The 25,550-nt window shown below is 41.6% G+C and overlaps 1 protein-coding gene across 1 annotated transcript in view; it reads left to right on the forward strand.

Moving 5' to 3' along the window:
- The first annotated feature begins 10,687 nt into the window (after positions 1–10,687).
- The window catches only part of MEGF9 (multiple EGF like domains 9), an 82,912-nt gene continuing 68,049 nt past the window's right edge, over positions 10,688–25,550 (forward strand). The window contains exon 1 of the mRNA XM_004423374.3: positions 10,688–11,380. Coding sequence (XP_004423431.2) covers positions 10,798–11,380 — 583 coding nt within the window. The 5' untranslated portion in view covers positions 10,688–10,797. The remainder of the gene's footprint in view (positions 11,381–25,550) is intronic.

A 25,550-nucleotide genomic window follows, 5' to 3' on the forward strand; every position in this document is an offset into this window, starting at 1 on the left:
GACTTAAGGGGCATGGAGACCAGTGTCCTGGCAGGGACAGGAGGAATGAGAGGTGTCTAACCTGTAGATCTGTGGACTCAGGAGACATAAGCCAAAGGCTTCCCATCCTGCATGGATCCTGCTTTCTGGAAGGTACCATTCCCGTCCAAGGTGGCATTTTGCTTTGCTGAAGAACCCCAAGCAGACATTCTTTTTTTGTCCGGTGGAAACTCAGAGCACCAATAGCATCAGCAATTGTTCAAAATGTGAAGGCTGGACAAGCCCTTCGAAGCCCCACTCCTTCCTTCCATCTTAGAGATGGAGAAGACTAGACACACACACATGCAATAAGTTAGGGGCAGAACCAGGATTGGAACCCATACCCATGGCTTCCCAACTCAGGGTCAGGTTCACTTCAGCCTGTCCTCTCCTGAGATGCCCTCTGTTTGGGCAGGCCCCCCAAGCATCACTGTCTTCCAAGGCCAACAATCCACAGATGCTGCCAAGAAACCTTTGTTTCTCACAGAGCGGGAGGCAGTTATTGCATCATAGTGATGACAATCTGCCTGGGAACAGGGCCTTACAGTTTTCAACACACTTTCCTGTTGTTTATCTCACCTCCCATCGACATCTACCTTCCTACACCCCACACTTTCTGCACCTGTCAACCCTTCACGGGCAGTGCTCTCCCCCAGAGAGGCAGTTTGTGTGGTGGGCAGAGCACGGCCTCTGGGGCCAAACTGCCTGAGATTGGAGCCTGGTCTGAGATGCATGGCCTTGGACAAGTTATATCACAGAGGCTAACTGTGCCTCAGTTTCCTCGTCCCTAAAGTGGAGATGATAATAATAGTATCTACGTCATAGAGTTCTAATGTAAGGATTAAATAAGTTAATTTGTGTTTATAACAGTACCTAGCACATTGTTAGGGCTTAACAAATATCAGCTGCTACCGATACTATTACTATTGTTGTTGTTATTATTTCAGAACTCTGTTCCATGACTCCCTTCTCCTCTTTATTCCTGTTCCTCTTTCAAGACTCAGCTCAAATTTCCCTTCCCTAAGACTTCTTTGATCCTTTTCCCTCAGAAGAGTTAGATGTTCTCTATCATTTACTGTACTTATTTAAATCCATAAATTTGCCTATTTTCTGGTTTATGTCCCTGACTAAACTATGGTCTTCATCCCCATCTTTATCCACAACAACACGAATAGGGTTAGATGCTTAATTGGTGTTTGTTGAATGAATGGGTGATCACATTGATTCCCCAATCTAAGAATCATTCTTGATTTCTTTTTTTTCCCTCACGCTACAACCCATCTAGCAGCAAGTCTTGACAGTTCCATGTCTCCAATAGATCCTGAATCTGCCTCTAGGCCAGTCCAGGCCGCCATCTACTCACACGCCTGGACAACTCAGCCTTCTGACTTCTTTCCACGCTCCTGCCCCTGCTCCACTATGATCCACTCCACCCGCTCCTTAGACTCTCCCTTGACTTCTCTTTGCTTTTAGAAGAAAATCCAATCTACTTACATGGCTACAGAGCTCTGCATATTTAGCTCCTACCTCCTCTCGTACCATGCTCTCCTTCACTTCATGTTCTGCCTCTGTTCCGGTCTCCTTTCCGTTCCTTTCCCACCTCACGGGAAAGGAACTGCTCTTCCTTCTGGTTTTTGCAGAGCCAGCTCCTTCTTTTGATTTCAAGTTCAATGTTACATCCTCAAAGAGGCTTTCTCTGACCGCCCTAAGGGAATGTCTCCCAGAATGTTATGCTGTGTCACAGCGCCCTTTTAATCTCCTTTGTAGTATTTATCATAGCCACCTGGTCTAGTGGTTAAGCTTCCATGCGGTCACCGCCACAGCCTGGGTTCATTTCCCAGTCAGGGAACCACACTATCCATCTGACAGTTGTCATTACTGTGGCAGCTACGTGTTGCTGTGATGTTTGAAAGCTATGCCACTGGTATTTCCAATACCAGCAGGGTCACCCATGGTGGACAGGTTTCAGCAGAGCTTCCAGATCAGACAGACTAGGAAGAAGGACCTGGCCACCCACTTCCGAAAAAATTGGCCATGAAAACCCTATGAGTAGCAGCAGAGCATTGATATCGTGCCAGAAGATGGGAGGATGGTGCAAAAAGACCAGGCACGGTTCTGCTCTGCTGTCCACAGGGTCTCTAGGAGGCAGAATCCACTTGAAGGCACTAACAACAAAGCATTTATCATAATTTGTAACTATCTTGCTTGTTTACCTGTTTATTTGTTAATTGATTATCTTACTCGCTATATCGTAAGCACCATGAGTGCAGGGTACCCTTTTTTTTTTTTTGTCTTTTTCCCTAGGGTATCTCTAGATCAGTGTTTAATACATTTATGCTGAATGAATGAATGAATCTACCTAGCAACACAACGAGTGGACCAGGCATATATGCTCACTTCACAGATTTCACAATAGAAGCTTCGAGAGGTTGATTTTTGCTGTAGGTAACACAGGCTGGAAGCAGTGCAGCCAGGCCCACTAGATCGTGGACTTTTCCCACCAGACCATTTCACCTTGAAGGGAGATCCCTCTGGGCTGGGAACCCAGCTTGTCTGATTCATAGTCTAATTCTCTAACATGGGACTGCATGGCAGAGATTCCAATGTTCCTGTCTCTAAAGAAGTAGTGCTGCCAGTATGTGGCTAAGGATTACATCCAACTCCAAATTCCGGGCTGCACTTGAGGCATTGCACACACCCAATAAACACCCAAGGGTTATATGAAAAGTGCAGTGATTGTTTGAGAAAGGAAATCAGACCCACAGGCCTGAGAGCAGGCCTCATCATCTCCTAGGACACTCTTCAGAGCTGTTCTACTTTAGGCCTGATGGAATGGGAAAGATGTTGTTTCTAGTTCCCTTACACTCATGTGGACTAATTTGGAAGATTTTGGTATTCCTGAGATCCCAATTGCTGCCCAAGAGTGGATCCTGATTATTGTCATCATTTAAAATACTGTCTTGGCCATTGATGAAAAGCTGGCAGCAGGGCACCATTTCTGTGATTCCAGGAGGAAAGTTTCTGGCAAAGGAGTCTGGTGACATAAAGAGAGCCTTGGACCAGAAGTCAGACGGGCAGTGCTGTGGATGGGAAGGTTCTTGCGTTTCCAGCCAGCAGACCCTAGGTCGCTGGCTGGCCCTCAGCTACCTCCTCTGTAAGGAATGATTTGGGTCTGATGGTGGCCCCAGAGTCAGCAGGCATGGATCTGATCCCGGCTCTGTTACTAATGTGCAGTGAGGGACCTTGACAAGTTCCTTTCCATCTCTGGGTCTTGGTTTATCATCTGTACAAGGACAGGTTTGGAGGGGCTGATCCCTTAGTCCCCTTCCAGCTGTGATATTTTCTCTCTCTGTGGCTTTTTCAGGGAAATATTTGTTCCTTTAGGACTGGGTTTCCTTATCATGCAGCCCTCAGAAGCCAGCATGAAATGGACACAGCTACTGCAAAATAGTTCAACAAAGAGCATCTTAATCCTAAAGGCCTGGATTTCTCAGGGGCGCCGGAAGAGTCAAGTGCCTACTCCTGCCACTCTCCCAGCCCTAGATGCTAGGTACACGTTCCAGTGACAAGTACCCACTCCAATGAAGAAGGCCCTTCAAGAGGGCTTGGGTCATAGAAACAGGTCTCAACTCCTCTGAGAGTCTAGAAGTCCTGGGCATTGAACCCTAAGGTCATTGTACTCTCCTGGCCTTGATCCACTATGTGAGAATATGAGGTTTAGGAAAATCAAATATGTTCCAATGTCTTTTGAGTGTTTACTAAGGAGTAGGCTTTGGCTCAACACTTTGTATACATTGTTTTGTTTGACCTTGAGCTCTGTGAGATAGATATTATGATCCTCATTCTACAGAGGAGGAAGTTGAGACTCAGAGCTAAAGTGACTTGTTTAAGATTATACAGCTAGAAAGACCAGGATTGAACCCAGCACTCTTTACTGCTAAACTCATGTCTCTTCTAATAATAATAGCAAGAAAAAATAATCAAAGTTGAGAAAGTTCAGTAAGCAGTTGTGGAAATCGCTCTGGACTTGAGGACTAAGTAAACGGCTATGAATCCTAGTTCTTCCATTGATTAGCTTGGTGACCTTGAGCAAGTCATCTGACTTCTTATAGTGACAGTATACTGACCTACAAAGTGGAGATAATCACTCCTTCTACTTCACAGTATAAGATTAAAAGGGATAATGTACATGAAGTGTTTAGCACTGATGCCTGGTACATAATAAGTATTCAGTAAATGTCCATCACTATTACTGCTGCCACTATCACCATCTTCCCTCCAGGGTGGTTGCAAAGCTCAAGTAAGATAATGACTGGGAAAGCTCTGTGTGTTCTGCACCTGTCAGTAATCCCTTTTATTACAATTATAGCAAGGGAAAGAGTTATTTGTGAAGCTTCAGCCCCATTCCTCCCCCAAATGGTTCAAATTCTTTGCTCTACAGCCAACACTGATGACGAGCGTGAGTTTGACTTGGTGCCCACTGTGAATGACGTCCTTCAGTAGGTCTCCAAGAACTGCAGCAAATGCTTTTCTGAGCTTATTTTTAGCATCAGAAGGACTTTGAAGCAGGACTTCAACATTTGGCTTCACTGTTTGGGGAAAGTGCTTTGCAATTAATGCGAGTTTACGACTTAGGTCTTTCTCCCCCTCATCATCTGAAGTAGAGATGCCATGGAGGCAGATCAAAGATGCGGTTGGCTGACATATCCAACTGAGTTCAATTGTTGGTTATTCCTGATCATTGCAGTAATGTGAGCTCACTGTAAAAAAAAATTGGAAAGTGTAAAAAAGTATAAAGGAAAAAATTTAAATACCCATAACGCAATCATTCAGAGACAAAGACTGTTTACATTTTGGTGTATTTCCTTTTGGTCTTTTATTTTATACATATATTCATATATTGCTTTACATAATTGGGATCATAATATAAATAGTCATGTAACCTATTTTCTTATATGACTTTATTTTTTTAGAGCAGTTTTAGGTTCCCAAAATTGAGAGGAAGGTACAGAGATTTCCCATATACCCCTTCCCCCCACACATGCATAGCCTCCTCCATTATCAACATCCCCCACCAGAGTGGTACATTTGTTGCAATTAATGCACCTACATTGACACATCATATTCACCCAAAGTCAATAGTTTACATTATAGTTCACTCTTGATGTTATACATTCTATGAGTTTGGACAAATGTATAATGATATGTATCCATCATTATAATAACATGCATAGTATCTTCACTGCCCTAAAAATCCTCTGTGCTCCACCTGGTCATCCCTCCTCCCCTCTCCCCAAAGCCTGGCAGCCGCTGATCTTTTTATTGTCTCCATAGTTTTGTCTTTTTAAGAATGCCATATAGCTGGAATCAGATAGTGTGTAGTCTTTTCAGATTGGCTTCTTTCACTCAGTTATATGCATTTAAATTTCCTTCCTGTCTTTTCATGGTTTGATAGCTCATTTGTTTTTAGCGCTGAATAATATTCTGTTGTCTGGATGTGCCACGGTTTATTTATCCCATTCACCTACTGAAGGACATCTTGGCTGCTTCCAAATTTTGGCAATTATGAATAAAGCTGCTGTAAACATCCGTGTGCAGGTTTTTGTGTGGACATAATTTTTCAACTCCTTTGGGTAAATACTAAGGAGCACAATTGCTGGACCACATGGTAAGAGTAGGTTTAGTTTTATAAGAAACCACGAAACTGTCTTCCAAAGTGACTGTAGCATTTTTACATCCCCACCAGCAATGAATGCAAGTTTCCGTTGCTCCACATCCTCACCAGCTCTTGTTGTCAGTGTCCAGATTTTGACCATTCTAAGAGGTGTATAGCAGCAACGTATTTTTCCGCAATTTTATATTGTAAGAATTTCCTTCATGAATATCATTCTTTATAGATATATACTGTTTCAACACAGGGAAGTCATAGAGCACAAAGTACTTAAACTATTCCTTATTGTTATCTGTTTAGATTTTTCTAATTTCCACTATTATCAATAACACTCTGATGAACATTTTTGTACATAAATCTTTATTTACATCTGATCATTTATTTCCCTTGGATATATTCTTAAAAGTGGAAATGATGAGTCAAAGACTACAAACTTCCTGCAAGGGTTTTATAACTTTTCATTCCTATCAACAGTGTGAGGCACTCCCTCGGCAGCAAAAAGTATTACCAGGTTCTTAACATTCTTGCCAGTTTAATAGGTTAAAAAAACGGTAATGTGGGGCCGGCCTGGTGGTGCAGTGGTTAAGTTCACATGCTCTGCTTCAGTGGCCTGGGGTTCACAGGGTCAGATCCTGGGCACGGACACATGCACCACTTATAAAGCCATGCTGTGGCAGGCATCCCACATGTAAAGTGGAGGAAGATGGGTACGGATGTTAGCTCAGGGCCAATCTTCCTCAGCAAAAAGAGGAGGATTGGCAACGGATGTTAGCTCAGGGCTAATCTTCCTCACCAAAAAAAAAAAAAAAAAGGTAACACATCGTCTCAATTTGCAAATCTTTGATTACTTATATTGAACATACAGTATTGCACGTTTCTTAGCCATTTGTATTTCCCTTTCTGTGAGTTGTCTGTGAGAGTCCTTTGCTGGGCAGACTTTGTTAATAGTGGCCCCAATAATCCAAAAATTGTCTGCAGATGCTGCCAAACAATTTAGCCACATCTGATAGGAGGCCAGGCTCCGGCAGGATTAGAAATTGTCCATGTCAGCATTGCTGTTTCAATGAAACCAGAAAGGGGAAAGTTTCCGTGTTTTAGTGGAATCTGGGAGATGAAGTTATTTTGCTGAGCCACATCTATTATATGATTGTGCCTTCTTTTCTTTTCTTACTCCCAAAGCTTCTCTTTTCTTAAATTCCCCTCTAGCAAGAGAGTTCAATTTGGTGTGCACGTGTCCTTTCTCTCCGTATGTGTTCATCGGTTTCCTGCTGTAAGCGAGGCACAGTGGCCACAGGAATGGACTGTGGAGTCTAGAGAAGAACCTGGACTTTGAAGTCCGGCAGATCTTGGGCAAGTCCCTAAACCTCTCAGAGGCTCAGTTTCCTTTTCTTTCGAGGGTGATAGCCCTACCTTTGGGGAATAAACGTGTTATGAATGCAAAACTCCTGGAATAGGGTCTGCCACATCATAAGACTCCATTTTAGCCCAACATACAATTCTTGAGGCCCATGTGTGTATTTGACACTGTGCTAGGTGCTGAGTATACAAAGAGGACTCAGACAGGTCCTTTACCTACAGGAGAAAGTTCAGGCTGCTCACCCACTCTGACATGGCCCTCTTTGACCCCTGCTGTTCTGTGGCCCCCCTCATTAAGTCCTGTGGCCCCAGGTGCCATGGGTGGTTGACAGCTCTCTTTAGAGCCCTGGGCCTTAGCTGCAGTTCTGGAGCAACAGGAAAAGTGCCAGTCAACATTCCGTGACACAGACAGTCACAGCTATAATTTTTATTTTCTCTCTCCTTCTTAACATTATATCATAAGCATTTTCCCTTTTTAGCATAGTTCGTAAGGATGCCAGCTAGAGCCAGCCAGCCTGACTTTGATTTCTGGCTCTAACACTTAGTAAGTGACCTTAGGCAAGTTGCTTAACCTCTCTGTGCCCTAGTTTCCTTATTGGTCAAATAGGGATAATTATAGCACCTACTTCCTGGGCTGCTTCTTAGGATTAAACAAAATATTTCATGTGTAGCTCTTAGTATAATGTCTAGCACATAGTAAGAACTCAATAGTCTATTATTAATATTTGTATACTGTCTTCATAGCCACCCTTACAATGACTTTACATGATTAAATGGAACAGATATAACTTTCTCTGTCAGATACTTAAAGTGTTTCTGATTTTTATACACAAAGTAAAATATTATTCCTAAAAGTCATCTGTGGTTTACAGACAAAGGCAGAGCAAGAAATTTAAGAATTAAATGTTGACTGAATCAACATGAATACACTTAAATTACCTTTCAAAGAAATTCAACATTTTCTACATATATTACAGGGTAATTAACCCATCTTAGAAGCCCAGGCATGGGTGATACCTGTCTGAGGCAGAGAGCTGGCCTGGATCACTTCAGCAAGGTCTTCTAGTCTTTCTCTGTGATTCTCCAAGCAAAGAAGTTGCGTCAGCCTGTCTCCCCTACTGCCAGAGAATCTCTGATATAGCATAGCTTAGGGCCAACCCAGCATTTTTCAGCTATCACTTGGGGATATCTGGTAGGGCAACTCTCAGGCCATGTCATCTGATGGGGAAATTGTGGGACAGAGGTCCTTCAGCCAACAAGGCACCAAGTTACCACTGGTGTAAATGAAATAAGAACCTACACAGATTGAGCACCTTCTGTGTGCGGGGCTCTGTAAAAACATTCTCTACGATCCTTAGCCCAACCAAGGGAGACAGAATTTATTGCCCCATTTTACAGATGAGGAAACTGAGGCTCAGAGATGTGAAAGGCTTCCTCCAAGGTCACACAGCTGGCAGTCATGACTCAGATCTGTCTGACTCTAAAGATACAAGCTCTTCCCATGGCACCACAGGATCTCTTTTCAATTTAATTCAACTTAACCAGCATGGACTAGCACTCACATGTCTTACCCCTGCTATGCACTGAGAACAGAGAGAATAGCCTAATGGGAGAGACAGACACACAAATCACAAGTTCTAGTATTATAGCTGATGCATGTCTGTGAGAAATAATAAAGCCATGTGGGCCGTTCCATTTATCCTGTTGCATATATTTCTGAAAGCCATCCTTAATCCTTTTAGGAAGAGGCAGAGGAGAGATGGATTGATAGATCAGGGCTGTAATCAATGAATAAACAAAGGACAGTGGGAAAATGGGGAGGGAGAGATTCATTCCCACTCAGAGGTCCAGGAAAGTCTTAGAGATTATGGTATTTTGGTTGGGGTTTGAGGGCTAGGAAGAATCAGCAAGAGAATATGGAGAAAGGGCGTGACCTGTCCACCCCCTTCCCCAAGAGAAGTAAAAACAGAATCTTGATTTGTGTTTGCTAAACATTGGTCTGAAACCAGAACACCCCCAGACACCCCTCTCATTTTGCCCCTCTCCCTTACATACATAGACAGATCTACCAAGAAAAATACAAATGCAAAAACAGACAAAATATACCTAAAACACACCAGCACACATGCAGATACTTAAAACACACAATCTACAAAAATCGATATTAGTTCCCATACTTATAAGCTCACACAAATATCTATAATACTTGTACACATAGACTCACAAAGATGTTCATGCTCTCATACACAAGCTCTCATACATATCCTTTCCCCACCCACTACTCATGCAGGTAAAGAAATGCATTTTTTTATTAACATATAAACAGATTCACAAGCAAATCTCATCCTGCCCTTCTGGTTGGAGGCCAGTGACTAATGGGAAGCCATGCACAAAGGCAAGCATCACGTAGGGATTAAGCCCTGTCAGATGACAAGCTCGCCCCGCCTGGCTGCCCTTGGAAGCCGCTGAGGCAAGGCTGCAGCGCCTGAGCAAGCTCCGGATCCTGGGCGGCTGGTGCGAGGCTGCACGCTGGAATTCCAGCTTCATAAGGGTTTAGTGTCACCCAGGGTCAAGCGCTGCTGTCAGACCCATCCCAATCCCTGCAATAGGCAGGCAGCTCTGGGGTCACAGCAGGGCCGTGGCGTGGGGCTTGTCCTAACACAGTACACTGAGAGTTGTTAGCATTAATGAGGGTTTACTGAGGGCCAGGCACTGGGTTAAGCCCTTTCAGCACATAATTCTCACAACAGCTCTGTGAGAGACGGGTGGGGATGGGTTAGGTGTCTATCAGCCCCATTTTAGAGGTGAGAAAACTGCGCTCAGGCCAGAAAACCACTCAGCAGGAAACGGGAAGCTGAGGTTCCACCGGCCCGATCCTATTTTCCCCGGGGTTTCGGGTAAAGTGTGCACGTGAGCCTGTCTTCCCAATGCAGGAAGCTTGCACCTTCCGCTCCTGACGGGTCTCTAGCCCCCCTGTCCTGCCTGACACAGTGCCTGGCCCACAGCAGGTGCCTGGGGAGGTCGTGGGTCTTGGTTCAGCCTCAGTTTCCCTATCTCTGAAATGGGAATGGCAGCGCAGACATAGCAGGGCCCAGGCCAGGCTCTCTCGGGCAGCAGAGGCAATACTGAGCTCTACATCCTCGCTACTGCCGCCCTCGCCCATCGCGGGGGTTCCAGCCCAGTCCCCACCCGAGCCCGGGTGCGGCGCCGGCGCCCCATTGTTCAAGAGGGCGGGGAAGCTCCGGAGAGAGGACTCCCCGCCCCGGGTCGCGCTCGCCGCCCAATGGAGCAGAAGACGTGGCCCGGCGTCTGCCGTGCGGGGCGCGTCCTTTGTCTGCTCCGCGGCGCCCGGTGCCCGAGGCCCGCGCCCCGTTCCCCGGGCAGACAAAGCCGGGGCTGCCGCGAGCCCGACCGGCAAGAGCGCGGCTCGCACCACCCTCCTCCAGCCTCAGCACCGCCTCCTCCCCTCGGTGCCCTCTGATTGGCCCGTGGGGCTACAAAGAGGCCGGGAAGCGGGTGTGTCACGTGGGATAGCGTGACCTCCCATTGGCCGGATGAGGCTGCCAATCGGGGAGGGCGGGCTCTCCGCGCACGGCCCGGTCGCTCCCTCCGCGCTGGGGCCCGCCCGCGGGGCCGGCCGCCTGTCAGAGGGAGATGGGGATGGTGCGCCCGGTGTCGGCGGCGGCTGCGGCGGCTTCCCTGGTCCGAGGGCAGGGAGGAGAAGATGACTGACCGACCAACTGCCTGAATGAATGAATGGCGGAGCCGAGTGCGCTATGAGGAGCCTGCCGAGCCTGGGCGGCCTCGCCCTGTTGTGCTGCGCCGCCGCCGCCGCCGCCTCAGCAGCCTCGGCGGGGAATGTCACCGGCGGCGGCGGGGCCGCGGGGCAGGTGGACGCGTCGCCGGGCCCGGGGCTGGGGGGCGAGCCCAGTCACCCTTTCTCTAAGGCGACGGCTCCCACGACCCAGGCCCCGAGGACCGGACCCCCGCGCGCTACCGTCCACCGACCCCTGGCTGCGTCCTCTTCAGCCCCGTTCCCGGAGACCACCCCTCCTCGGGCCACGGCTGGACCCGCGCCGACCACCCTCTCGACGACCGCTGGCCCGGCGCCGACCACCCCTCCGGCGGTAGAACGCACGCAGACCACCCCTCGGGCGACGACCAGACCCGCGCCGACCACCCTCTCGGCGACCCCTGGCCCGGCGCCGACCACCCCGGTAGCGACCACCGTTCCGGCGCCCACCACTCCGCGGACCCCGACCCGCCTCCCCCCGGGCAGCAGCAGCGTCCCGCCCACCCCACCTGCCACCGAGGCCCCCTCCTCTCCTCCCGCAGGTGAGTCCCAGCCCCTCTTCCCTCGCAGGACCCTCCCCAGCGGCTGCCCATCCTTTCCCCAGGCCCTAGTGTCGGGATCCTGGTTGGAATGGATCATTTCTCCCCGCAAAGGTTACCCAGATTTCGATTCCTAAGGGGAGGTCCAAGCTCCAGCTAGCCTGTCGCCCCTTTCCCCCCAATCTGGAAAGTCCTTTGTCCCCCCCTGGGCTGTGCTTCCTCGGGAGGAGGCGGCTGCCATGCAGAAGGCATCACCTCCTTCCAAACAGGGCTTTCTGGCCTTTGTCAGAGACCCGGAATGGGCGCAAACTTTTGGGTTCGGTTCGCTCGACCTGCCTCTCCGCCTGGGTTATTTGGGGAAGTTTGAAAGCCAGCACAATACCTCCTTCAACCAGTGGGTCGAAAGCTGAGTAGAAGAGATTCCTCCCAAAGCTCCAATTTCCTTGTTCATTTCTCCTTGTATACATAAATATCAGATGCGCATGTGACAGGTGGAAGAGATATTGAGAGGATTTTGTTTACAAACAGGAGTACAGATCATTTAAGGCAAAAAAAGAAGACAAGACATTGTAATCCATGTTTGCCCTGCAAATAAGTGAATTCAGTAGGTCATTTGGGACAGGTGTGTATCTAGGTTGAGCACGTTTATAAATTAGGTTAAATCCCCTTCTTGCACCATTTTTTTTTCCCTCCCTCAATTACAAGGTCAATATGTTTGGACAAATACACAATTTCAGCAGGGATGTTCATTTTCTCCTCCTCTAAGCTAGAATGTTCAGTTTTGCTAAAGCTGATAAATGCCGATTACTGTTTGAGTCCACATAGAAAACAAGGTTCTTCTTCCTGCTGATTGAAGTCTTCAAGCAAAGTTAGAGACAACTCCTGTTGTTCCCCCCTTTCAATCTAGAGTGGACCTGGAACTAAACAAATAAAACCTACCTCGTCAAGATGTTAGACAAGAGTTTCTGAATTCCTTTGCTTTGAGTTGGGGTGGAGATTTGTCCAAACCATTTGTCTAGCTGTACTTAGGTTAATGGATCTCTGACCTAATTCTTGGGCTCAGTGATTTACTGTGGAGTTAGGTATGGACTTTGAATTTGAATTGTAGAGTATAATTGAATTTGTAGGGAGTTTTCCCTCATGGTTATGAGTCTTAATACAGTCTTGAATCTTGGGTTGGAACTTGGCATTGACTTAAGTAGGAATGCAGATTATTCACCCATGAAAAGCTAGATTTACATCTCTTCCAGCTTCAGGGAGTGTATTAATGAGCTGGATTTTGATTGTAACCTTTTTTGGCCTTCATATGGAGAGATTGACATATTATTGAGAGACAGGAAGCATAGTGGTTGAGAGTATGGCCTCTGGGGTCCATTCTTAGGTTTGAATCCTAGCTCTGCCCCTTAATAACTGTGTAATCTTGGGCAGGTCACTTAACCTCTCTTCAACTGTGAGATGAAGATAATAATAGTACTTGCCTCATAGGATTGCTATGAAGATTAAATAAGTTAATACATTTACAGTGTTTAGAACAGTTCCTGGTGCAGAGTAAGCACCATGTATCTGTTAGTTATCCTTATGACAAGGCTTTTTTTCATGGGATGGAAAGCATTTGAGAAGCCTGGTAGGGACTTGTGATTTTTATTTGTTCTAGTAAACTATAATAGAAAAAGGATGAATTAGATTTTCTGAGTTTGAAGCACACGGTAGTGTTTAAGTAGCAAGATCACTTATTTTGAATGGTTAGTATATGATAAATAAGTCTGTGTAATTGATGTTATTTTACTTTTATTATTTTTGTGTTATTTTTAAATCACAAAGGCAGCCTTTACTTTAAAAAAATACAAACAACCAGAAGTCTGCAAAGGAAAAAGTGAAAGTCACTCTTACTGCCTGCTAGTTCCAGTCAGTCCCTAGAGGTTACTGCTGTTAACAGTCTGATCTTTTTTTCAGACATTTTTCTGGGCATATATGAACATACACACAAAGTTAAAAAAAATCATTTTTGAAAACTCAAAATGAAATAATTCGATATAATTGTTTTGCAACTTGCTGTATTCACTTAGCTGTGTATCATGGACTTTTTTTTTTTCCTGTCAATACCTGAGGTCTACCTTATTCTTTAACAGTTGCCTTTTTCATTGTAAGAATATTTCATGATTTATTAAACCAATCCCTTATTTATAGATACTTAGATTGCTTCTGGGCTTCACTTTAAAAAGCGCAGAGAAGGGCCGGCCCCGTGGCTTAGCGGTTGGGTGCACGCGCTCCCCTGCTGGCTGCCCGGGTTCGGATCCCGGGTGCGCACCGACACACCGCTTCTCCGGCCATGCTGAGGCCGCATCCCACATACAGCAACTAGAAGGGTGTGCAGCTATGACATACAACTATCTACTGGGGCTTTGGGGGAAAAAATAAATAAATAAAATTATTAAAAAAAAAAAGCACAGAGAAGAGTGTGTTCTTGTTAAGTCCATCATGTATATATTCTCTAATACTTTGGTTGGAGTTTCATAGAATCTAGATAAATTTTAAGTGAAGTAAAGCTGGATTGATTAATATTTGCCATTCGAACTGGTCAAGGCTTTTAGTAACTTCCATGGACTAACATATACTTATATCTGTGGTGGTCTTTGGGTGACAGAAATTTGAGAAGAATGTCCAACTTCAATAACTTTCCTGTGTTTTAAATCTTCTGTAATTTATACTTTTCTGAGAATTTACTATGGATTACCTGTGTCTAGTTCTCAGCAGCTGAACTGACTTTGTTATCCTAATGATAGGCAATTTTAGCTTTACAGTGATATAATCAGGTATGGCCTTTTTATCTGAGCATGGGTTCTAGTCTACTTCAGACAGTAAACACATCTCTTTGACGGAAGACTTCTAACTGAATTTGAGAGACCTAGTTTGGCTTGCGAAGTTGGATTCTCTGGCATTTGGGAAGATGGTTGTACAGGGTGTTTTATTGTAATGTTCCTGTAAGGACTGAGTGCCATTGATAATATATGATTGGATGGGTCTTCTAGCTGCTCTTTGAATTAATAAAAATTTCTTTCATGGAAGTCTAGCTGAGAGCTCTTGCCTGCCCCTCAATTAGGGCCCTTTTTTGTTTACGGGGACACTGATCTGCAAACTGAAACTAATTGCCCAGCAAGCAGGCACTTTCCTCCCACAGACCTGGCAAACGTTTGGCTGATTGCTTGGCTGGGTAGGACATGTTAAGAAAGGTAAAGGGAGAGGCTGTGATGCTAGAGGATAATAGTTATCAGTAGTAAGAGACTGAGGTGATAACAAATGTTGATTTGTAAAATTATGGACTTTCAGGGCTAGATAGGTAACGTGGCTCTACATTTTAAGAAGTACTTCCATAGACTTAGCTGAAATATTTCTCCCTGTAGTTAACACCGGCCGGTTCTGGTTCTGCCCTTTGGGGCCATGCAGAACAAGTCTGCTCCCTCTGTGCCATGACAGTTCTTTAGGGATTTGGAGACAGTGATCATGTTCCCTCTGAGTCTGGACTAAATAACTCCAGCTCCCTCAACTGTTCTTTATGTGACGTGGTTTCAAATTCCCTCACTATCCTGGCCACCACTCTTCCGGACTTTTTCAGTCTTTCTGTGTCTCTCCCAAAGTGTGGAGCACGGAGCTGAACATAATACTCCAGCTGTGCTCTAACTAGCTCGTAGTAGGGAGGGCAGTTACCTCATTCTTTCTGGATGCCATACTACTGTTGATGCAGTCAGTTCCTAATCACAGTAGCTTTTTTGGCAACCACATTATGTTGTTGACTCATTGCGTCCATTAAGATAACTAAGTCTTTTTTTTTTTTCCAACATGTGCTAGATGAGTCTTCCTTCTTTCTGGACTTGGAAATTCTTGTTATATTCTAAAGTATAAGCTGAGAAATTTGCCAAACATATAAGATTTATTGTGCTAGATTCAAGTCGTCCTTTTAGATCCCACGTCTGTCGGTGTACCCCACCCAGTTTATTCACATTCACCTCCAGGGTGTTCCTATAGACAGAGTCTAAGGACAAGTTAGGGCAGGTTAGGCTTACCTCAGAGGAGAGAGTAAATTTATGGATGATAAAACAGTTTGGAAGGGAAGGAATAAGAGTTTAGATTAGTTCTCAAGGGTCTCTTCCAGCTCTCAAGTTCTGTGATGATTTGGTATGCATGATTCAGGGCACATTAATGCCCCTCAGAGAGCCTTAATCCTTTATTTGTGATCTAAGTTAAGAGAATAGGCTTTGTTGAAGCAAGCCCTAGAATTTAGAGTTTGAAAACTCTGACTACTATGACATGTAAATAAAATACTATGAATGAATTTTATTTGAAAGGAACATTCTGGGAATGCAAGTCCCTCCTAACTGTACTGGGAAATATTTTCTTCATCCTAAAATTCTCTACTGCTAGGTTCAGGGTCTTACTTGCTTGTAATTATTTAAGAAGATACCATTCATTTTCAGGAAATAGAAATTGTTCAGGCTCCGAAGGTAATGTCTTTTATCCAAAACGTATGGGGCTGGATGTGTTTCAGAATTTAGAACTTTTCAGATTTTAGAAAGTTAATAAATACACCCCAGTAAAGTCTGGGGCAGCATCCTGTAATCAAACACAGGAAGATATCTGCATCAAAATGCATGTACATATATTCACACTGAGTGAGATAAAGACTATAAATAGCCTTGCATTTGTTCAGGTCAGGTTTTGCTGCCAAATAAGTTACAGAAAAAATTTTGGTTTTTGCATCTTGTGGTATTTAGCATCAGATCTGAAGGACTGTGGACCACTGTAATAGTATAGTACTTACTATGTTCCAGGCAGTAAGTGTCTTACATATATTAATTTATTTAATCCTCGCAACAGGTGTAATCGAGTTAGGTACTATTATTATCCTCATTGTATAGATAAGGAAACTGAAGCTCAGAGAAGCCTAGCTATGGCAGAGCCTGGATTCAAACCTAGTCATTCTGGTTCCAAAATTCGTATTATTCTCTTTTAAAGAAACAGTTATGTAGAAGAGAAGAGAAGGAAACCGTTTTGCTAAAAATATTGGTCCTTGAATATTGATCTGAAAAAATTTATGCTGTTCTTTGGCATTTACTCCCTTCACTCCATTGTGCACTATTCACTCACCTCCTCGAATTCTCTGTTTTACAACTGTGATTTTAAATTATAGCTCTGATTCTTCCTTTGATTAGGTTCTAATGTGGTCTGTGATAGAGAAATTTGTCTTTAGTCTCTTTAGGGCCACGCCCAGGGACTTCTCCTATTCCCTCTATCTTATTCCTGGCCTAAGTGCCTAGATTTCTGTAGAAATTTCTCAGATTAGTTTCTGGAACAGCGTAGTTAACTATGATCATTAGTTTCAAATCTTCTGAATTATGTCCCCAGGAAGCCTTCTGGCTAGTTGAAAGTTTACACGCTGAAATAATCTGACTAGGTCTTTTTATCTTGATATATATTTTTTTAAAGACTCATAAAATTAAACTGTGCATTACTTTTTATCTCAGCATTTATAAACATGTGTATATTAACTTCCAGACGTCCTGGCACCCTTATAAAAAGGGAGGAAAAGTATCCCAGTGCTGTTTTCACTGATGGATAAATTATGGGTAGAGAGATCACTGCTCTAGGGCACTTAGCAGATCAGAAGAAAATAGAAATAAAGATCTTGGTTAGCTGAAAGACAGTGTTAGATGGTGTTTTTAGTTATAAATGCTTTAATTCATGTTTTTTTGCCTTGATCTTGATTTTTGTTTGTTTTCTTTAGATATGATATAAAAACCTTTATCACTAATGTTGAGATTGTGTTACCTCTTCTGTGGTCACTTAGTCTTCTTTCAAGTATGCATTTTGGTTTATCTGTTTTTCACTAGAAACAACTACCCTAACTGCACTGGTAAATTTGAGGGAGATTTTAAAAAATTGTGATGAAAAAGATAGATTATGTCTGGATACATGTGTGTTTGGATCACATATGTAAAGATTTACTCAAAATAATCATTCTTTTAATTGAGTAAAAGTTTACTCAAAATAATTGTCCTTCTAGATGTATCTATCTAAGTACATGTGGTAAATTTGTGCAGAATAATCCCTCTGGTAATGCCACTGTTTCACAGATAATTATTATTGTCAGAAGAAATCTTTCCCTATTTTTCTTCATTAAAGAAAAATCTTTCTTCTGTCCTCCTTGCTCATTTTTTCACTGGAAACGCCTCTATATGTTCCTCACTCTTGTCTCTTTTTCTTAGCCCCACCCATTCTTTCATGTTCTTTAAGGAACTGAATTATCCTCTCTATTTAACAATTTACCACTCTGTGCTCCTTCAGTGCCTGCCTCCTCAAAGCCCAATTCTTCCAAGAAGTCTTTCTAGAGGAACAAAAGGTCCTTGAAGATGTCCTGGTAACAGGGTGCACCGGGTTGAACACTTTGCACTCAGAACAAAACCTGTCTTTCTCTGTAACTTTGACTTTTTTTCTGTGAATTTGTTTTTAGTCTATTTTAACTTAGATTATTAAGCCCACTTGATAAGAAAATGTCATAATTTATACAATGTTCAGGACATGTTATTAATGCTCTCTTTTTGAAAAAAATGAGAGAGAAGATTTTCTTTTTGCTCGGGGGTCTTTATTGCCCAGCTTTTTTTTTTTTCTTCTTCTCCTGAGGAACAACACAGAAACAACTGTCATAACAGAAGTTATCTGCGTCCAAAAAAATCAAGTACTTTGAATAAATAGCAAACTTCTTTTTCTGTTTATGAATAATATGAGCTGTTTTTATTAGGTAGGTGCATTTGGGCTGCATACCAATATAAAATGTTTAATTTGTTTGAGAAACAAATGTTTGATCTTTTAAATGATAATTTCCCTTGTAGAAATCTAATTCAAGTTAATAGTGAACAGAGTGCTTCTAATAATTAACAAGTGTGCGGTGCTTTATCTTTTACAAGGTGCTCTTAGAATCTCCAAGACATTAACATCCGTAGTTTGTTGATTTCTGGGTATTATATGAGTGAAAAAAGGCTTATTTAGCTTTTGTCCTCTGCTGGTACTTTTATTGGTGAATATTGACAAAATCTTTACAGGTTTTCAGTGGGTTTCACATTTGCTATTTTATGTTTCAAACTGTTGTCTTCTAAGATTATTTTGTTGAATGTAAATCTTTGACTGGGTTAGCTGCCCATTTACAGGATGGAAAAATAGTATTTGGAGAAGAGCATTACTTACTTTATATATTTTTTTCTAGGCACTATATGGGGCTAAAGGTTATGGAAAGAGCCCAGTAGTAATTGAAAGTAAATGGTGATGGAGATAACAAGGTGAACTATAGAACTTGATTGGGAGGGCTCATGTAAATTTCATTTCTTCAGATTGAAATATTATTTACTTCTTTCCTCGTGTAGGAATCTGGAATTATCTTAACATACTATTTCAGTTGTATTGCCTCAAATCAGTGTGTTAGTAGCAAAGGGAAGTGGTACTCTCTCACCTGTCATTTCCAATCTCATATTTAACACTTTGGCAGGAAAGGTAATTAATGTTAATTGAGCACATATAATATACCTACTTATGAGGATTTTTTTTTACACACAAAATCATGTTATTTAATTCTTAAACATTGTAGTAGTTAAATATTATTATCCTTGCTTTATGGATGGCAAATACTGAGATTCAGAAAGGTAAAGTAGCTTGCTGTAACCTATCAGGCTTATATGGTCCATGAGGGCAGGGACTTCTGTGGTTTTGTTCACAATTGTATCCCCAGTTCCAGCCCCAAATAGTCTCAATAAATATTTGATGCTTGAATGAGTGAAGAAGAAGGAATGGTTTGTAGCTACACTAGATGTGCAGTGTATTTTTGAGGAAAATAATGTAAGCTCATGGCCTTTTTCCTTAGTTTAAAAATGAACTTTTTACTTTTCCCCTTTACTCATAGGAGTAGTGTGAGAACCTACTTAGGGCAAGTGGCGTTCTTTGAGATCTAGCAAATTACATTAATTATTCTTTTTTTTTTTTTTTGGTTACATAACTTTGTCCCTTCTGTTTTTCTGAGTTAAAGGAAGTACAGCAATAGACAAATGAGCATCTGATGACTTTTGCATAAAGAGTAGCTAAGTTGGAAAAGCTGAGCACTTGTCTGTGAGACATGGGACTGTAAGTTCTTTCTCAGCTCTTTTACCAGTTCTGTGATCTTGGGCAAGTAATTTTATCTGTAAAATGGTAGAGTTAGACTGGATTTGTGGTTTTTAAACTGTATTATTTGGGGACCTAGGGTTCCTCAGATGTGTTTAGGAGCCAGTATAGGGACTGTGGAGGCCAGGTGGGTCTACTTCTGGGCCCTCCACCTCTATATCACCACCCACTCTTTAATCAGCTCCACTGTCATCTGGTTTATATACTGGGTTTGTGCTTTCAGTAAAGATTTTCAAAATAGGAATTCTTCTACTCTAAAATTCTATGATAAAGAAAGTATGGTAATCTCTGAACTATTATGCACCCATTAAAATGCTTACATTACGTTTAGTAGCACTATACAAAGGAGGAGAGAAATATACCAAAATGTTAAATGACTAAAGCTAAGTAATGGGATTATGGGTCATTTTAGTTACCTTCTTTGTATTTTTCTGAATTTTCCAAGTTTGTTTCAATGATTATATCCAATTTTAATTTTAAAGTCATAAAAATAAATGAAAAAATGAATAAAAAGTTGTGATAAGCTTGGTAAGCCTTTACTTGTATGAGATCAAGTCAGGTGATATTACCCAGGGCCTCTTAACTATGATTTCTGCCATTGGCTCAGCAATTTTGATCTGCATAAGAGATATTTGCTTAGTCTCAGTGAGTTGTGGTTCTGAAGAAAGGGGATTTCTGAAGACAATACCCAGGAAAGGAAATTGTTCCTGAGGCCTGACAAATCTTAAACATAGAGTAGGGATGACATATCTAAGATTTGGTACCTTCAGGGAAAGTTTAACTGAGATCTTAGAAGAGACTGAAAGCAGAGCTAGTTCTTATCCATTTCAGTCTGTCTAGGGAATTTAAAGCATGTGCTTAAAAATTAATTAAAGTAGCTTATTGAAATAGATCTTGTTTAAATTGTGCAACGTTTGAATTCGTGGCATCGTGGCATCGTTCACAGCCTTTACAGATAGAAGATCTTTGATTCTTTCCTTAAAGACATAGAGCTCCCAAAAGTTTGGTTTCAGGCTGTCCATATGTTTTGCAATTAGATCAGATGGTATTGCCTTTATATTGGTAATATAACAGCTGTTCTATATGATATCCTTGCCAGGGAGACCACTAAGCTCTGAGGGAAGGGGAAATTTATTCAATTGGAAAAAGGAATGTATTCTGACTAGTCACAGGGAAAATGATAAGGAGTAGGAATGTTTTCAACCTAGCTGGAGAATGTTAACCTTTATTTAGTAAGTTTTAGACTCTTTAGATATCTGATTTTGGAAATTTTTGTTTCAGTCTTGCATGCTTCCTAGAAACTGGCATGTTACCAGGGATCTTATTAGATATTTATTTTCAAAATCTAGTGCTTTTACTTGATGTATGTGAGCAAAAAGAAGAGGTTAGCATTGTTAACTGTACAGAGAACATCATATTCTCTAGTGCCTTTTAATTTTGGAAATGGTCTTTAAAGGTGAAATTCCTTAAAAAATATTCTAGAGAAAGTTTAGATGTTGGCCTCTCTGAAGGAAATTGGATGAACTGAGTAGCTTTTAGGTTCTCTTCAGTCCTAGCTATCATTTATAGGGATGTAATGGTAGTGTGAGAAGGGTTGATGGAAATAACGGGGGCTAAGAGGAGATGGTTGGTATTCCAATATATTTATTCTGTTTTATTTGTTTATTGAGGCTTCATTAGAGTAAGGCGTTGGGCTTTTTCTGCCAGAGATTTCTCATTTGACTTTATATTCATTATAATCCTACAGTGTGTTTTGATTTATCCGTTCTATCTGAACCGCATTAACAATATAGCCCCACCCTCCATTGATGTTGTGTGGGTTAATGCATGGTTATAAAGTGTACCAAAAACTCAAAGCAATCTAGCTGTTGGGTATTATTATACTGAATTGTTGGTATATTGCCTGCAAACCTATCCTGTTCAACTGGTTTTAGTTTTTAAGTTAGTTTTTTGCTTCAACTTGTCCACAAAGTCAGAGCTGAGTGGTAATCAGTGGAATAGCAGTCAGGAGAACCAAATTCCAGTCTTTCTATTCACTTTTTGAGTTCTTGAGCACATTTTTTTTAATGGCTCTGTGACTTAGTTTCTCTAACTATAGAATGAAGCCCATTACTTCCAGTTTCCCAAGATTTTTGAGAAGCAACACATGTAAATTATGGTAGGCTTTTCTCAAACACAAAGGGGTTTATAGAGTTCCAACTGTTTTCTGGTATTCTTCCTAATTACATGGTTTATATTAGCTTACAATGTAATGTGAACAAGATAGCTTTTGATTAAACACAGCAAAGAAATAGACACATGCATTTACAAGTGGCTTCTTTTTGCAAAATATATGTTTATGCTGTTTCGTAGTTAACATATTTCTATAATTTATAGACAATTATGTTATAGTATTTTCCAAAGTTTTAGGATCCTTCAGTATTATTTTTCTTCCTACATTACCTTGAGAAAATAAAATAATCTTTATCTCATATTAAACTCATAAAATAAATGTTGTGCTTTTGATCTTTAATCAAAGGATCTTTAATAATTTTTGACTGATTTGTTTAGAAGGGATTCTACTTAATATTTATAAAATCTTTATAAAAATAATACCTGTTCATTTTAGAAAATGTAAAGAATTGTAAAGACAAAAAATGAACCCAGAGATAACTAAAGTTAACATTTTAGTGATAACTACAGAATTTTTTTACATCAATATTTATTTTATCCCCCTCCCTACCATTGAGATAATTATGTATGGATGTATTGCTTTGAAACTGCCCTTTAATGTAATATATTTCAAATATTTTAACGTTGTGAGATGGGACACTTTTCAAGTGAAGTTGAAAGTAGTACTATTGGTGCTATTACTATATGTAATTTAAATGATCAAACTCTGTGTGCTATTTTCAAGTTACTGTATTAGGTACCTCCTAATAGTTACAGAAAAGGCTATAACATAAAGCTTTTTATCACTGAGTTTAATATTTTATTACTGTATACATTGCTCCATTTCTCACAGCAATAAGTGAGATCAGTTATTTGTTATGAAAACAGGAGTGAGTTGGATTTAGCACTCTTTTGAAGTCAAGTATATAACAGATCAAGATGGGAAAAAATTCACCACATTTAAATTATTTGTCATATCACCAAAAATAACATAAATCTATTTTGAATAGAGATCTCAGACTCCATACGATGCTTTACTTGAGACTTGCTACTCCTTGGCAGAACCAAACCAGTGACTATTCTTCTTGTGGGTTCCAGCACAAGCATGATTTTTCCTGGGTTCAGATGGCCCCTGAAAGCCCAAAGCAGTCTGGAACTAAGCCAGACATTTAGTATTTCACATTCTGTGATGAAAGCAGTCCAGCTGCCCATCTGCCCAGCTCATACACTGCCAAAAGAGGCCTAGGTGCTGTGCTAAAGACTATGCCAACGGGTGGCTCTGGCCTTCAGGAAACTGATATCTGCCTTACACACTGATCTCTATTCTCTGAATTTTGTGAAGAAAAGGCTGTAACTTTTAAATCAGAGCAGTAATGAACCATAGTGTTATTGAGAGAGGGTTAAATTAATTAATGCATGTAAAACACTTAATTGGGAAGTGCTTGTAATCAGCACATAGTAAACACTCAAAATTAGCTATCATTATTATTAATAGTTCTGATTACCCATTTGCAATGTTTGAAAAACTACAGAGAGAACTTGGTCAATTCTAGATTAATCAATTTACCAGCTTCCTTGGCACAGTCTGTAGACTGGCAACACATTGGTAATCAGGATGACTTGCACATTGTCACAGATCAATCTTTTCTAATAGGTGGTTCTAAGGTGTTGGATAGGACCAGTACACTTGATGTGAAAGGCTACCTCCTGTCCTCTCAGAGTGGCTCAGGTCAAGCCAGAATTATCGTGTGCTGTGTTGCCAGATACAAGAGTAATGGTATTGCTCAGAACTGGACTAAATGGAAGCTATTTTCAAAAAGAAAATGCAAAGATAGGACTCTAGGGAATTCCTGAAACAGCCATTGGCCAGATGGCAAATGTATACTCCTCTGGGATGTTTTGTAGCTATCAAGCCCTAGCCATAAATGACCCAGGAAAGTGAAAATAAGACTGGGCCTATAGAAAGACACGACCATTCCATTTTATACTGGTTACACATTGATATTTTTGAAAGCATGCCAAATATAACACGCACCTACACAGTTCAAGTCATATAATCTCCCTGGGCTTCTATACCATCATCTGTAACATGAGTATAATAGTACCAACCTAATAGAGTTCTTGAGTGTTGACCTAGAATTCAAACCCAGCTCTGTCTGCCTTAAAAGTCTGTGCTCCTCTTTTCCTTTAACTAAACTGTGCTGCATTACCAAAGCAGATGGGAGTAGCAGAAAATGAAATAAAGCGTTCAGTGGTTACAGAGCACCTTTTGGTTTCTGTTTTTGTCGCCTTCCCTAGCCTCCCCCAGCAAGCCCATACATTGTCTTCTCAGCACTCATTCTGAATTACACAGTGATTCAGATTTGATTTCAGTAGCTACTGTGAAAATCAAAATTCTATTAAGGAGTGTTTCTCCAAGGTAGATATGGGTGTGGAGTGGAAGTAGGGAGAGGAGATAATGGTGGAAATTAGATGACAGTAAACAGGTAGACAGCCATGATAAATGTGAAGCAGAACTGAATAGTAACTATGAGATTGTCTACTCAGCCAGAAGGATTGGTGATAACAGAGACAATGTGATGCTTATTAGTATTTGGCAAGAAGTGCCATACACTGCAAAATGGTAGTATTGATTGTTCTTGACTTGACAATAAAACCTTTCATCTTTAACTTAATATGGACTCTAGATCAAGATGCTGATACAAAACAATATGTTGTAAAAAGTAGCATGTGATATTTGAGTATATAAAAGTCATAGAAGAATCTCAGACTTCAAATGTGATTCATAGTTCTGCTGGTCACCTGAGGATGCATTCCCCCTCCCCATTTTATAAACTTCCCTCCTCACTCCAAGGTTACTTGTCTCTCAGATCAAACAAAGGAGAAACTATTATTTCAAATACAGACCCAGCCCCTTCTGATCCAGTTGCAAAACATATTAACAAGTGATATGGACAATTTTGGAGGGTTTGTATTTATTAGAAAGAATTAAATAGCTTCAGTTTATATGACATCAGGACTCAACAATAACAATGTATATTATTACATCCTGCAAGTGTATAAGTACCATGGTCAGTTTGAACTATACAACTATAGCTGTGGAGAATATATATACAATGCAACACCTGGTCATATCATTCTCCTAGTTAATAATTTAATATGGTATTTATTTATTTATTTATTTTTAATTTTATTTATTCATTTATTTTTCCCCCAAAGCCCCAGTAGATAGTTGTATGTCATAGCTGCACATCCTTCTAGTTGCTGTATGTGGGACGCGGCCCCAGCATGGCCGGAGAAGAGGTGCGTCGGTGCACGCCAGGGATCCAAACCCAGGCCGCCAGCAGCGGAGCACGCGCGCCCAACTACCAAGCCACGGGGCCGGCCCTAATATGTTATTTATACTTCAGTATAATTCTCCTATTTAATCACCATAAGTGATTCCAGCCCATAATGCTCAAGTTTCTTAATATGACTTAAAACTCTCCATAATCTGTCTCGGTAATCATTTCTTAGCCCCCATCTCCTTGTGCTTTAAACTCCAGGAGAATGAGATTCCTTATATTTCCCCCCTAAACACCATGCTTATTATTATCATCATTATTAATAATAAAGCAGTCATCTGTGGAGGTCTTACTCTATGTCAGTACTGAGAGCTTTCAATGAATTAGCATGGCCTTGTTTAATTTTCAAAAGAACCTGGTAAGAAATATGTATTATTGTCCCCACTTTACTAAGCAGGAATTGAGGCTTTGAGGGTTTAAATACACTGAGCAAGGTCTTAAAGCTCGTGAAATGTAGAACCTTGATTCAAATTCAG

This window comes from Ceratotherium simum, chromosome 29, assembly GCF_057802395.1.
Source record: "Ceratotherium simum simum isolate JZ-2026a chromosome 29, ASM5780239v1, whole genome shotgun sequence".
In the NCBI taxonomy this organism is placed as follows: domain Eukaryota; kingdom Metazoa; phylum Chordata; class Mammalia; order Perissodactyla; family Rhinocerotidae; genus Ceratotherium; species Ceratotherium simum.